Below are 15,969 nucleotides of genomic sequence, written 5' to 3' on the forward strand. Positions count from 1 at the left end.
AAAGTTGTTCACAGGTAATAAATTAGCATACCATGTAACTAGCAGAGCCATGGTTCTCAGTATGTTGTTTCATGATCAAGAATTCAGTAGTTAAATATACACAGCAGTGGGCTGAGAACAAGCTGTTCATTTTTACTGCAAGCAGTACCAGTGGACCAGAGTAATCATAGCTCCCAAAAGCAGGACTGATTTTATTGATTTTAAATAGGCTTTCATTATAGAACTGAGGCTATTACAATTGCAAGGAGTATCATTGCCATTTGTATTCACAGCACTGGCTGAAGCCAAGGAGATGTATCGTTGAGTGCAATGCTGAGGATGTTTGTCCCTTGGAGTGTTATATTCTGTTCTGCTGAAACATCTGAATTTATTTAAAAGAAAAGTACTCCAGGCTTTTTTCCTATGTGGTTAGATTTAATTTTTTTAGAAATGTGGTTAGACCCAGCTACATTTGTGAAGTTAGAGTTTTTAAACTCTGAGGACTTCTCTGAGGAGTAAATGTCTTGCTTGGCATCTGGCTTAGGGACAAGCTGTATCGTGCTCCATTTTTTTAAAGGACTTTTTGGAAATGTTCATGTCTCTCTTTTTCTGTAGATTAATGTAAAAAAGACAAATATAAGATCCGGTGAATAAACTGTTAAGTCTGAGATATTAATGTATTCAAGTTATAATTAGTTAAGAACACATGCTGGTACCAGAAATGCGTCATTAAGCTGCATCGAGCAGTTTGGGGCTATTTGCTGCTAAATTAGTGACACTTGAAAGCAGTCTTTTTTATTGTTTTGAATGATAAAGAAAACTTTAAATCTTAAGAAGCAGTCTGTTTTGTTGTTTGGGTTTCTTTTTTAGGTTCTGGATGGATTTTTTTGAATTTACACAAAGGCTTGTCAGTCAATGGACATAAACAGAAGTTCATTGAAGCCTTAATTACCAAATGGAGTGCTGCTGAAAATGTTTCCCCATACTTCATGGTGGTGTAAAGACATATTGCTTGTGCTAGGTTCTCTTCAAATCCAGTGTTTATAATTATGCAGCCCTGGTTAAACATATTTCCAGTGTAACTACAGCAGGTTGGAAGGGTGCTTATGGAAATTAATTAAATCTTTTTGTTTTTTAATGGGTTCAATACTGACTTTGCATACTGCTTTTTAGATTATTTATTTATTTTTATTAGCACCTACAAGTGAAGGAGAGTCACTTCATATATTCCAGCTAAAACCACGTTTTTCTTCTGAGATAGCCTTTTCATAACACAATTTGGGAATTCAGGCAGGAGATGGCATAAAAATGTGTGCGCCTTTCTAGAAATCGGCTCTTTAAATAAAATGGTGATGTTAAGTAGTGAATCAACTTGGTAAGTACTGAATGATCAAGCCTAGTTACTCTAAAATAAGATCTGGCTGGTTTACTTCATTTTACAGAGCTTGGGCAAATAACTATTGAATTATATCGCTTCCTGTTGGTTTCCCCAGGGCAAGAAGAACCTGTGCAGTGCCGTGCTGCTGTATTGATTAGTTCTTCAGTCTAATCTTTACATGGTTATGCTTACTTTCTAGTATGTTTGTTTATGGGTATGATAGTTGTTTTTCTGAAGTTATTGTATTGCCTTGATAGTCCTCTAGTGGATTATAAAAATGTGCACGTTAATTCCTTTCTCTAACTTCATTTGTTGTAGCCAAATGAAGACAATCAGCACTCGTGTAGCGTGCTGGTTAGGAATGAGGGTAATGATCACTCACAGAATCGATATCGCGTATCGCTGACGATCAAAACTCACATTGTCGGGATGGCTGGCACCTAAAACTGATCTAATTAAATGCTTGCAGCATCTATTAACAATACTATATTATCACAGCAGCTATTGTGATTTTAGAGTTTGCTGCTCCAGATTGGAAAGTGATTTATATTTTTAATTCATCTTAATAATTTGTGTGCTTAGGAAGCACTTGATATAAAACTTTTTGTTGCATTTAAATTTCCTTGTTATCTGCCTTGCAATGGCATGAATAATAGGGAGCCCAGAACATGAATATATTGGAATGCATGAAGTATTTTCAAGGAGAGTGTTTATAAGGTTCAGAATGATGTATGTCAAATGTTACTGAATGGATAAACACGTGGAGGGATTTTACCTTGAGAAGCTTGGAAATCAGGCATCTCTTAGTACAGTGCCACCAATAGCTATATTGAAAATACATTTCTGTCTTAATATAGCAAATAGAATATTTCATAATATTTATTCTGTCCTAAGATCCAGCTTTTTTTCTAGTCACTGAGATTTATTATACTGGAACTTTGACATGACGCTGTGTCAGAGCTGGTCTGCACCAAAAATTGCCACACCCCCAAACTTATGTTTAATCATCTGTAGAATATTTTTATGTAATACGAGCCTAGAAAGCTTGTGTGTGTTTGAGTGAAATTGTCCATATCCTTTGTGCCACTTAAACAGTAAATCTGTCAATTTAACAACAAATTCTCATGTTTTCTTGCGTAGTTGCATAGAATATTGTGCTTCAAGGCATGACTTAATCCAGATATCATTGAAATCAGAGATTTCCACAAACTTCAGCGAGAATGGACTCAATCACAAAAGGATAACAAGGGTAGCCTTTTCTAGTTGCTGCTTAATGATATGTTAATATTAGGATCTCACACTTTGCAAAATACCAGGCAGTATTATGATAAATGTGCAAAGTGGCAGTATTCAGTATTAACTAAACATCTTTCAGGCACCTGGCAGGTCTTTATGGTTCAAGAAGCTGCTGTGGTCCATGGAGCTGTGTAGACCATCAGTGATGTTTTTATGTGTTTTTTTTTTTTTTCCTTTTTCCCCCCGTTTTACTCTGTAACTGTGTGAAGATAGCTTCTGTTTGGATCGTAGGTCTTGGTGCAATTACTTTTGTCACTGTGTCTTGCTGCAGTTTCTTGTTACTAAGACACTGACATTGCCAAAGATTCCACAGATGCCTTGAACAGGTGAATTGTGTTTTCACAGCTACTGCACTTGCTCTGCACTTACCTGCCCTTTGGAGATGGGGATTTCTTCTTTTAGGGCCACATCTGTAGATTTGCTTATGTGTTTTCAGAGGAAGGAATGGAATTTATTTTCCCTGATGAGCACTTGATTGTTGTGCATTCAAGACAAAATCCAATCTGATTCATGTTTTAAAAACCGTGCCAGAGTGTGAGCTGTCAAACTGTACACTGGTTATATGGTTTGTTGTGCAGACCATGTAGCATTAGTAGCATGGTTTTGATCTAAATAATGATACATTTATCCAGCTAATAAATAGTGTATATTTATCCTTTAACTTCCTTTAACAATTCTTTTTTTGCAAGGTTGCCTTATAAAAGTGCTGAATTGACTCTTGTTTTATTGCTCACTAGTTACAAACAACTTTTTGTTGTTTTTTTTAAAGAGTCTAACCTGGGAATGCTTTTTAAACTTACATTAACAAACTCAATAAATGACACACAGTAGAATAGTAACGTGTTTCTCTTTTGCAGAGGCAAAGGAAATTGTTTTAAAGGCACAGATTCTGGCTGGAGGGAGAGGAAAAGGTATTTTCAATAGTGGATTGAAAGGAGGAGTTCATCTCACTAAAGAGTAAGTCTTAAAAATTGAAAAAGCATGAATAAATTACTTCTGTTGTAATATTTAAGCTGTTTGCAGTAGCTATGTGACTGTTTCTTTTAATATCTTTCAATAAATTAACCTTTTTTCCTTTGTTTGTAGCCCTAAGATTGTTGAACAGCTTGCAAAACAGATGATTGGGTACAATCTGTCAACAAAGCAAACTCCAAAGGATGGTGTGACAGTTAGAAAGGTAAGATTTTTGCTTCTTGAAAGTTGAGGACTGTGTTCAGCTGTGATTTTGCATTAATATGCTGGGGTGCATGAAACAGGTGATTTTTTTTTTTTTTTTCATTCTTTTTTGAGTACCTGATTGATTGCATCTAGTTGATGAAAGAAAAAAATGTTACTTTTTCTTTATTTGTGTGTAAGTATTTTGGCTATCAATTTCAGCATCCCTAGTGGTAGAAAAATGAATTCAGTTTTGCTACCTGTGTGGAAGAGAATCTTTTCTCATAGCTTCATCCTTCATTAAATACATACTAAGTGCTAGCATAACTGTATATAGCATAAACTGTACATGCTTATTGATGTTCTACTTAGAGAAGTAATACATACATGATTACCTGTAGTAATAATATTATCCATATTTCATTCATCATCAGCTTTGGGCAGCTGTTATTAAAGATAGTGACAGATGACTTCGCATGAGAATGATCTCAATTTAAAAAAAAAACACAAAAGCAAAACCAAAACCACAAACACCAAAAACATGTCTAAAAGTAGATTCTTCCTAACTGCTTGCAGGTACAGAATGAAATGTAGTCATGGTAGTGGTTCAGCTAATGTGTGGTAATTCATGTACCTATGATGGTGCATACTGTGAGGTGTCAAGATTCACTTCAGCATGAAGATATTGCTCTGTATTGACCTAAATAAGAGAAGCATAGATGGCCCTTCAGCAAGATTTTCCTTTACCTTAGTAAAATTCTGTATGTCAGGAAGTCCTAGCAATTGCCTATCTACTAAATGTATTTTTATCTCTTGCTTTGTTTTACTGAGCAAGGATCTTCATATGCGTATGTAGTCAAGAGTCACGCTGTATTTGATGCCAGGAGATAATTTGGCATGAGCTGAAAAGAACTGCAGTTCACTTTTAATATATTATGAACAGCTTGGTATATTAGCATAGATGGGGAACACCTGTCTGGAAAGATACTGTCTAATGAGGGCTGTGGGAAGGTGCTCAAGCGGTTCTTCTCTTGGGGAGCAAGGAGAGCAGATTACCATCACTCCTCACAGTTGTTGTTAAAAAGAAATACTAGATATTAAAAAGAAGGAACGGTATTGCCATTAAGGCATATCTGTCAGAGATTGTGATAATACCAAGGATATAAAAAAGGATATACATTTCCCATATTAAGGCACTCTGCTTTGAAAAATCTGTACTGTAAAAGCAGCTTTCTTTTATAAATTCTTTAGTTTTATTCTTTTGTCCTAGTTGACCTACTATGAATACATTAGTATGGGAAATTTCACTCTTTTGTCTGAATGCAAATCTGTTTATTCATTTATGTATTCAGTTCTGAAAAAGAAATTTATAATTTTCCTTGAAATTGATGGAAATGAAAGAAAGGTATGGATGTTGGGTTTTTTTTTTAAATAGTTTATTTTAAGATGACTTTCGTACCATATATAGAATAGCTATAGAAGATTTAACTTGTCATTGCTTTACTCCCCATCCGCATGTTGCTTGTATGAATAAACAATGGTCAGGACTAAGCAGCTGGGGCATATGTCATGTTTAAGGTGAAGTTTGCACTCCTGAACTTCAGATATTTGGTTTCGGTGGTACAGGAAAGTATATATCCTTGATAGATTGTGTATTTTTCCTTTGCTGTAGAGTTACATGGAATCTTTTCGGGACACAGCTTGCAAGTATTTTAATATTGATGCGCGATAAATCAGTGTGATACTTTTCACTGGGAGAAGCTGATCGTCTATTGTCATAAACTTCCATTCTGATTATAGAGTTGGCTTTTAAAAGCCCTAGGCCAATTCATATCTTCATCACATACATATGTAACAAGGTAATAGTGTGTTTTATGGTATTTTTGGTGTTGAGATCTTGATTCTTGTTAATTTATGGTAAGAGCATACACCCTGCTTTAAATTAATTAATCATGTAACAGTTTGACCAACATTATGCTAATGTTTTCCCCATTGCTTCTTAGGTAGTGAAGAAAGCATGCTTAAAATGATGCATCTAGGTCATCAAAAGACCATCTCCCATAAAAATTAATGTCTTTTATAAGCGTTTATCTTTTCTAAAGTTAGTTCACTCTAGGATCTTCAAAGTAGTTAAAGGAGTTGAGGCATTCAGGTTCGTAGTATCAAGACTACAGTGTCAAACACTGAAATTTTAATCAAGGGGCAAACTACAGTAGTGTGATTGAAAGTATGAGTTTAGCTATGTCTAAGATGTCATTTAATGCAGTGGGTACTTAATGCACAGAAAATGCTGGACAGACTCTCTGTGCTTGCTAAGTACAGTGGGAAAGTGGAGAACTAATAGCAGGCATTTTTGTTCGATTTCAAGGCTTGTGCTCTCTGTGTGTACGTAAGAATACGTGTGTGTGCATGTACATAAAGGAAATTGCAGTTCACAAAGAAAAGAAAAGGCATGTTTTTAAGTTTTGTGGCTTTTAAACTTTGTTCTGGAAAGTTTGAGTGAACTCATGTTTATTTTAAAAAAGGTAGTAAACATCTTTCAGAAGGGAAATAGTTACTAAGTCACTTTCTGCGAGGCAAAAAATGAGCTAGTGTCAAGTCAGTCAAGTCAGGGAGTGGAAGACATGTACCTTTTACATGTATTTGTAGGGAAGGAATAAAAGATAGACATTTGCTACAATTAGAATAATTACGGAGCAGAAAATGGAGTTTTCAGCCTTCTTTCTCAACTTGTGCACCTACTACAGAATTTAAAGCATGTTTGTGCTTCGTTAGATTGATGTTTCTTAAATATATACCAATGTCCTCAGTTCCCTTGTAACTTGGAAGCTATTTTGTGAGTTTACATAAAATCCTCTTACGGCAGCTTGGAATTTGGAAAGCCTGGTTATCTGAGAAGACAGTCTTCTCTTATCATGACAACCTGAGAATTTGCTACCTGTGTTTTCTCTCCAAGCAATAACAGAATTAACATTTTGAATAATTGATTCAGTATAAAACAGCTGTTTTAGTAACCCTCATGAAGCTAGATATGTGACTTAAACTTTTAGGTAATGATTTGTTTTGAAGAAGGAAAGCTTGAAGTTATCAGGAAGTTTTAATGAAAACTAATTTTTTCCCCAGGACATTTTAAATATAAACCTGATGTGGTGAACAGATAATGATGCATCACATTCTTTATCATAAGCAAAACAGACAAAATGTGGGAAGAGTCAACATTTTGTAGATTCAATTTCATTACTCTTATCTCTTCATTAACGTGTTTGCGTTAGTTTTGTCATATGAACAACAGGTAGACTTTAACAAATAATATTTTAAGACCTTGAACACCAAGTTCCCTGGCTTTGCTCTGCATCAGACAGGGAGGATGGTGAAGGAAAGTAACTGGTTTTGGTTATTAGAAATGAGAGATGTTACACATTCTGACAATTTTTACTCTACAGTAGGCTTACCTACTACAAAGTAGATAGACTCTCAGTAATAGTTTTGTGAATTAAGACAGAGAAATATTTGATGTTGACATGGTTAATTAGCAATAGTGAAGGACAATCACTCAGGTTGGAAGTAGCACTTGAAAAGGTACCTGATTTAATAATGTAAGTTCCACCTGCCATGCTCGCAAATGTATTCCTTAAGACTTGTTGAGTGGATTCCCATCCTAAGTCTGGCCCTGATCCTGAGCACTCTGGAAACTGTCTGAACAACGCAGACAAGGTCCAGTAGGACCAGCTGGTTTTATTTGGCCAATGTCTAAAGCAATTGACTCACGTTTTTCAGATACATTGATGCAGGAGATGTAAGAAGGTGAAAACATGCATGCAGGTAAAAAGTCTAATAGTAGCAAATCAAGGATGCTTTTGATATCTTTGCTTCTTAATTTGACATCTTGGCAGGTAGCTGAGCTGTGTTTCTGAAGTTGGCTTTTAGCATCCCTTTATAGTAGCCTAAAATAGGCAGATGCTTTTCAGTAGTACGGTAGTTTTCTACATTCTTAGTTGTCTGCTTCACCCTAGTTTTCTTTAGTTTGCTTTTGAACAGTTGCTTACTTGAACTATTCCTTTGCATCACCCTATGTTCTATGAATAAAGCAAGGTAAAAGTAGGAGGAAACAAAATTACTGTAAAGAAAATTTCTTCCAAGTCAAAAAACCCGTAAAGAAACAGCATCTTTGCTTCCATTCTGAGCACAGAGGGCTTTATTTAATTCCTTGTCTCTTACTTTTTTTTTCTGTTCTGTTAAGACGTACAGCCTGGCAGAAGGTAAGTACATTCTTTGTTATGCACTCCGGAGTAGAATGTCAAAAAAGCGACTTGGGTGAAAGTATAGTGCATCTTTCTTGTTTATAGTCCTTGAACTATGAAAACCCCAGGAATACTTATTTGATGGAATACATCTTGCCGGGTAGCAGAGTTTTAAGACTGCAGGTGTATATATGCCTCTTGGATCTAAGGAGTTTGAACTGCTGACTGATAGAATGAATTTCACCTTTTGTTTCATTCAGAGTGATAACCTTTGTTTACAATCATGGTTCAAAACTGTCACTTTATAAACAGACCCCGTTAGAAAGACATTGCCACTTAATCCTTTTTAATCATACTAATCTTAGGGAAGTGATTGTCCTGATTTCTACTACTTCCATTGAAACACAGGTAATAGTAGCTCTGCCAAGGGAGAAGATAGTTGATTGTTGGAAGGAGACGCTATCATGCTAATTAAATTGCAGAGGTGGCTGCTCAGCTAACTTCCAGGTTGAAAAGCAAAACTGTAGTGCAGAGCAGAACAATCTTTGCACCTGAGATTATGGCACCTGTTATGATCATAAGGAACAATTAGTAATGATCATATGCTGATTGTTTTTTGTTCTTTTTTTTAATAAGATGAACAACATCTGGGGAAATTTAGTATTCTTGCATCAAAACAGTTTTGTGAGTCCTTTACCAGGCATAAAACTACTTAATCTCTGAAACTGCTTTAATAGCTATTGTTAAACTATTGCAAAAATTGACAGTTTGGATGAAGAGCAAGATACAGTTATTGTAATACTGAAATGGAAAGGACTTTGGCTTTGGCATATTTGTTGGAGGAGAGAAAAAATTGTAACAAAGAATTTGTACGGTCCATTTCCCCCCCAGTTTAGTGTGAGTATTTGTAGATTCCCAACATGTAGGATTTGAATCATCTTTTTTTCTTGCATGCTGAGGTGTCTGTCAGATATTGGTATGAAAGGACTCTGAGTTTATAGTAATAAATAGAAATGAGTAGCTCTTTGGAAAATAAATTTTTGTGTTTCTAGAACGTGCCAGTATCTGAAGGTGACACATCTGCTTGTCTCTCTAAATTGAAAGTAAAAAGCTGGATGACAGAATTATCTGTATACCCATTTCCTTAGGAAATATTTAGACAGGGCAGGAATTCAGTACGGAGGTTGTAAGTGTAGGATGGCCTTGTGTCTGAATGAAGGAGAGAATTTAAGCCGGAGGCTTTGCTGGTAAGGACCAGCGCCACTGATGCGATGCATCAGGAAGTCGATGTACCCTCTCTTGCACCTCTGTGATTTCATAGAATCAGAGAGTGGGCTGGGTTGGAAGGAACCTTAAAGATCACCTAGTTCCAGCCTCCCTGCAGGGACACCTTCGCCTACATCAGGTTGCCCAAAGCCTCATCCAACCTGGCCTTGAACACTTCCAGGGATGGGGCATCCACAGCTTTTCTGGGCAGCCTGTTCCAGTGCCTCACCACCCTCTGAGGGAAGAATTTTTTCCTTATATGTAATCTAAATCTTCCTGCTTTCAGTTTAAAGCCATTGCCCCTTGTCCTATCACTACATGCCCTTGTAAAAAAGCAAAATTGTAAATTTGCAAGACTGTAATCCCTTATAACTCAAGTTTTATCTGGGGCCAGCATGTTAAAGTGCTTGTTGGGAATAAAAAGGTAATATGGAGGTGCCCTTTACAGATACAGCAGCAGCTCCAATTCTCCTCTTGGAAAAAAAAAAAACAGTAATTAGGTGTTCCTGGTTTACACTGCTTGTTACATGCCCCAGTGAGGACAACAGCATCAGGGCAGTCTCCTATTTAGAGAAAGAGGATTTCTTGGGGAAAAAATCACCAGGTTGTACTATCTTGTAAAAGCAAGGAAAGAAACGTTTCTTTTCAGGACAGCAAGTATCAAACTGCTGCATTTCAAGGCAATGCAGAAAACATGAGCCACAGTGTTCTTTGCTTGATAACAGCAGGGGGAAATACTGTCCCTCGTTGGTTCTGTTAATTTTTAGTTGCTTTTTACATTGCAAAAGATGTCACAACATTCGCTACTCTTGACACCTCACGGAAGCAATGCTATGTTCAGATTAAGTGTCACCAGCTGGATGGACCAGGCAGAACTGTTGCTGTTTTTTCTTTCTTCCCTGTATTCCTTTTCAGGTGATGGTTGCAGAAGCACTGAATATTTCCAGGGAGACATACTTCGCAATTTTGATGGACAGAGCCTGCAATGGACCTGTTATGGTTGGCAGTCCACAGGGTGGTGTTGACATAGAAGAAGTTGCAGTTACTAGCCCAGAACTTATCTTTAAGGTATTAAAATAATATTTTAGACTAAAAATCTTCCTTGTCAGTTATCCAAAATAATATCTTTTTTTTTTCCCCTTTCTCCTTCCATTTTTCCTCCTATGTGTAGAAATAAGACAATAAGAACCATAAAAATTCTGTTTCACCAGACAGGGGATCAAACCTGTCATCCAGCAGATAAATGAAGCATGTTTAATATCTGATTTTGTTAGTGTCCTGCTTGATTTAGAAAAAGAGCTTAAATCTGACTGTTATAAGTTAAATTTAATATCTGAAATGTTTTAGGAGTGAGTTTCCCTTTCAGGAAGGTACACAGTTTTTTCATAAGTGGTCAGGGCCAATATGGTTATTGTTTCTGTGGTTGTTTTTTCTAATTGACAGAATTGTTAATTATTTCTTTGTATCTGGATGATTTTTACATTTGAATTCCAACTGTTGTAATTGTTTTCTTAACAAGGACTACATTTAAGTAATTTTTATGTTACTATGGCATGATAATGAGTAGATAAGCTATTCATCTGGGAAAATAATTGATACAATCAAGTATAATTATTCAAAAAATTGTAAAAATATTTAATGTGCATTTTAAAATTATATAAACTTCACAGTGTTACTGGGCAGTGACACCATTGCCTTGAAAAGATTCCAGAAGATGTCATAAAAATTAACAGACTAAATATTCGTCAACGCCATCTGTACAGTAATTAAAAGTGAAAACTGGTGTCACATTGTCTTGTCAGCATGCCACCCTGAAGAATTATATATTTTTTGGAAGGACTGTTTCATAGTTGGTGTGGTAATTATAACATACCCTATAGGCAGCTGCTATAGACTTAGTCTCCAAGAACTTTGGCAAACAGCCATACTTTAATTACTAATTTGCAAATGTATACCAAGTGTTTTCCTTTTGGAGTTATAAATCTCCATTCAGATTGAATATTTAGTTATATTTATGCACATTATTGTTACAGGAGGAAATAGATATTTTTGAAGGCATAAAGGATCATCAGGCATTGCAGATGGCAAAAAATTTGGGATTTGAAGGACCTTTGCAACAGCAGGTAACTTGACTCAACTCCCTTCGTTTATACTGAAGGCATTTCAGCTCAGCTATACAGTAAATGCTTTCCAAATAGACATGAAAGACTAAGTGTTCATTAGATCAGGACTGTTTTGATATTTTAAATACTAAATTGCACCTATATAATTGTCATCAGGCTTTAGTAATTTGAGTAAGGTCCTTAATGTTCCACAGGGAAAGTCCCTGGTCTTTGAAGCAGTTGATGGCAACATGCTGTTACACCACATGGGATTCTTTTGATTTCATTGGAATTCCATTTGAGCTCAGTGGATTACATGGATAGAGATTTTTTGTAAAATTTGGCCCTTAATATGAGAAGTGTATCTTTCTGCATAATTGAAGCCTTTTTTTTTTCTGATCTTCAACTCAAAACCAAAAGGCTGCCAGCTTGTTGTCTTTTCAGTATCTTTTTTTCTATATATATATTGGTGTTCCATATTGTACACAAATATGCAAGATATTTTGCCTTTATGAATAATTTTGCAGAAAAGAGAAGGCTTGTTTAAGCTACTCTTGCCTGGTTTTTTTCATAGTATCAAACTGTCATTTTTGTATAACTCCTTTATTTTTAATTCAGCAGTTTTAATTATTTTATATCCCAACTGTGCAATTAACAAATACATAATCATTAAGTTGATTAACACACGTTTGAAGATTTAGCTGTATATCTAATGAGGAGGAATGATTATGTAGAACCTTTCAACCTTTGAAGAGTTCTGGTACTTAATAATTAACAGCAATATATGGATTTTCAACAATACATTTAAATAATGCTGCAGTGAATGCATTTCTTTTCTTGTGCTATCAACTCAAAGGAATTTGCTGAAGCATAGAGACATAGTTCTTATTCAGACAAATCATAATATTTAGCTATACATTCACTATTTCTAGGTTGGGATTTTATGCTTTGTCTCGAAGTGGCTCAGTACTTGTAGACCTTGAGAGAGAGAAATGTTGACATTAAGCTCCGCGATTCAGAGAGGTGCTGAAAGATGGAGCAGCCCTTAAAAGTGAAGCAGTTCTGGTGATCTGTTAAAATTACAGCAGCGTACTAGGGCCACAGTAGCTTTTCAGGCTGCTCAGAATCAGTGTGGGGTTGCACATTGGAACTTCCTCCCTAGCGTTACTGTAGACTGTCCATGCCAAGGACCTGTTGCCTTTGGTAAGTGCAGATTTATAACTGATGATTTTTTTAAAGTCAAAACCACTGAGAATGCTTCAACTGAAGACTTTTGAGCAGAGAAAACTTCATAAGCAATTCATATGCTGCTTCCAAACTGTAACTCTTTCCAGAGCCTTAGACGTGTTGGTCCCACAACTGGACACTGCACTCCAGCTGCATCCTTGCCCGCACTGAGTACAGGGAGATGGGAATGCCCCTCACCATGTTTTTCATGACGTAGTGCAGAATTTGGGTCGAGACCCTCCAGTCGTAATGTTTTCTTTCTTATGAATGATGTTGTAGGAGAAAACTGACTTCTGTTTTTTTTTATTCTCATTTACTTTGCTTGTTAGCAGAGATCCCAAATGTTTTTGGTTTGTGCCCCTCAGTTAACTGATCAGGAATGAAGGAACACATTTGAATGGTTCTTTATTAGTGCACTTCTTCATCTGCAAACTTATTTCAGCCGATAGGTTGTCAGTGTGTAATGAACCAAAGAGGTTTTTTTAATGCACGTTCACGTTGCTGCTGTTTAAGTTTTTCTGTTAATAGAAGAATGTTACAAGAACAACAGACTTGGCAGTTAGTAGTTAGCCATAATACTTTTGGCCACAGAACCAGTGACAGACAGATGGTAAGGAACAATAAGGAACAAGCAAGAGCATCTTGTAAAGAGTAAACAAGCATGCTTCTGACATGATTTCTTCAAGAAAGCGTTTGAGACTGATGTAAGAAAGAGAAATGTATATTTTTTTCTAAAGTCACTAATGTGCACATACTGCTTTATGGTTTCTGGATTTAGGCTAATTAACGTGAATGCAACTTAGAGCTCAGCATACCGGAGAATGTGTCAGTATGAACTGTTAGGCACTTTTCAAATCAAACTTGTCATAGTAATCATGCTCTTTGTTTTGCAGAAAATCTCCGGTTCATGTAGTCTTTAAATGCACATTTACTAAATGTTATGCAGTATCATAATGCTACATTATAGCTATTTTAGATACTATATAAATATGATTAAAAAAACAGAAATAAAAGCAGTAATTATCTAGAGCTAGTGTGCAATTTAATACATTAAAAATAATCATTAATGGTTTACCTTTACCTTGAAAACATTGACTTTTATTTTTCCATGTGGTAATTGTAAATCACTTGATCAAATTTAGGCAGCAGATCAAATTAAGAAGCTGTATAATCTTTTCTTGAAAATTGATGCCACTCAGGTTGAAGTGAATCCCTTTGGTGAAACTCCAGAAGGGCAAGGTAAGAAATTGAAGGAAACAAATGAATGCATTATAATTCTTTATTTATGCAAGCTATAAATTAAATTGCTTAGAAGGCTGTAGCAGCAGCTTTGCATTAATTTCATTTTGTACTATAATTTAAGCAACATTTATAAATATTCCCATGGCAGATTTTACATTTCAATACCTTTTGTCATTTCATCCAAATACTGGAAGTATCAACTTCTACATGTTATGCTTGGTGATAAACAACAACATTTTCTGCTCTTCTGCTCTTTGTACAAAGTTGGGCTTTTCTTGGTTTTGTTTTGGGTTTTTTTAGGGGCATGGGTTTGTGTTTTTTTCATTAATGTTGCTATAATTACTGAGATTGTGCAGAAACCTGTTATTTTACATTTGTAAACATGTGGGTAAGTGAAAATTTTAAGTGCATGACTGCAGCCCACTAGAGCAGAGGAGAAATTCCAGCTGGAACTGACACTTAGCTACATCCTTTGGGAAGAAAAAGGTAATTGATCTGCTTCTACCATAAATACAGGGCTAAGAAAATATAGGGTAAAAATAAGGAGCTGGGTTAGCTTTCACGTCATTCTAGTAGTTGGTTTTCCAGCTGAAACCTTTCCTTCCACTTGTCATTTTTGTCCAACTAACTTGGACAAAGGCGAAGAGAGAAGAAACTACAAGTGGCTTTGGCATATTGAAATAGAGCAGGTCTGATTCAGATGGATCATAGTTACCACCTCGCTCTTTTGTTTAATGGCTTAACGTTTTTACCCATGCATTCATTCCAAATGCCAATATTTTACAGTATTCACGCCTTTTCACGCCACCTCCTTTTTTATTTCTTGTCTTTGATTTAAATGGATAAAGATGAGAAGCTGTAGAGCTCAGGAGGAGCTAGCTGAGACTTCAGTGTCAAAGGCTGTGGTTCACAAGCACTAGTGACTTTCTAGCAGAAGCCCCACCTACAGTATCATGTTGTGATTTGAGAGAAGTCTTTGACATTGGGAAGTGCTGGTGGGTGTTTCTTGAATATTCTTATATCAATGTTTGACAGGAAAGACAATTCCAGCTTTTCACCAACTTTGTAAGATGTGTCTACAGATTAAAGTGGAAAGTAGTAAATGGAAAGGGAAAACTTTTAACTGTTTTAACAGGCATTAGGAACGTGGCTATTTAATTGCTGTTCTGGAAACTTTTGGAAAAAGATCGCTGCTATATCACTGCTATTTCAGTTAAGAACATAAATTCCTCAAAGAGTCAGTACCAATTGAAAGAATTAGCATTTTTAAAATACTTTTTGTGTACCCACAACTAGCTTGTAAAATAAACAGCTTTTCACTAAAAATCCGTATTTTTGGCTCAGTTGGTCAGGAATTCAAAAGCTGAATTGTGGCTAGAAACTATGCAGTCTCTTCCAGTTGTCCAACCTCATTTTTCCCTTTTTACTAACAAACCAAATGCAAAAGAATTGGCAGAGAATTGTCTTCAGCTTAAAAGGAAAGTTCTGCTGATAGGGAACTCTGAAAAGCTCTAAAAGATGTAAAATAAATCCTGCCCCACCCTGTTTTGTTAATGCATCTTAAAAGGTGCTACTCTTTGTTATAAAATAGGCTCTGGGACACTAAAATGCCCTATTGGAAAGTGACATTTTAAAAACAAATACAAAAAGGAATACCTTTTCTAGTGAAGTCTATGAGGATAATTTAGACAGTGATAACAATGATCAAATGTGTGCTCAGTTTTTTTACATAACGAGCTGATTTTGGGTTAAACTAAGTTGGAAGAGCATATTTATAGCCTAAATGTATCAATCCTGCTTTCACAGCAGACCTCTTCTAATTCCTTCTTGATTGGTTTTGTTGTTTATTTTCTTGCCACCAGAATCCTTTAGCTCTCTGGACAGAGTTTACCTCGTGTGAATGGTTCCCACTAAATACTTTAACTCTTTTTATCAGAGAATCTTTCGCAGCGCTGTGTGCTCAAATTTCCAGCTCATTTGAAGGACCATAATAATGTGGGCATTGAATCAATAGTTCCTGCATTGTAAACCTCACTCAGCTTAATAACTGTAAGTCAAATTCTTAGCAAGTGACCCAAGCTCC

The 15,969-nt window shown here is 36.0% G+C and overlaps 1 protein-coding gene across 1 annotated transcript in view; it reads left to right on the forward strand.

Annotated features, from left to right (window-relative positions):
- Nucleotides 1–15,969, forward strand: part of SUCLG2 (succinate-CoA ligase GDP-forming subunit beta) — a 131,289-nt gene that overhangs the window by 55,551 nt on the left and 59,769 nt on the right. The window contains exons 3-7 of the mRNA XM_086619001.1: nt 3,511–3,610; nt 3,740–3,830; nt 10,231–10,383; nt 11,349–11,438; nt 13,787–13,883. Coding sequence (XP_086475127.1) covers nt 3,511–3,610; nt 3,740–3,830; nt 10,231–10,383; nt 11,349–11,438; nt 13,787–13,883 — 531 coding nt within the window. The remainder of the gene's footprint in view (nt 1–3,510; nt 3,611–3,739; nt 3,831–10,230; nt 10,384–11,348; nt 11,439–13,786; nt 13,884–15,969) is intronic.

This window comes from Tauraco erythrolophus, chromosome 12, assembly GCF_009769465.1.
Source record: "Tauraco erythrolophus isolate bTauEry1 chromosome 12, bTauEry1.pri, whole genome shotgun sequence".
Lineage (NCBI taxonomy): Eukaryota > Metazoa > Chordata > Aves > Musophagiformes > Musophagidae > Tauraco > Tauraco erythrolophus.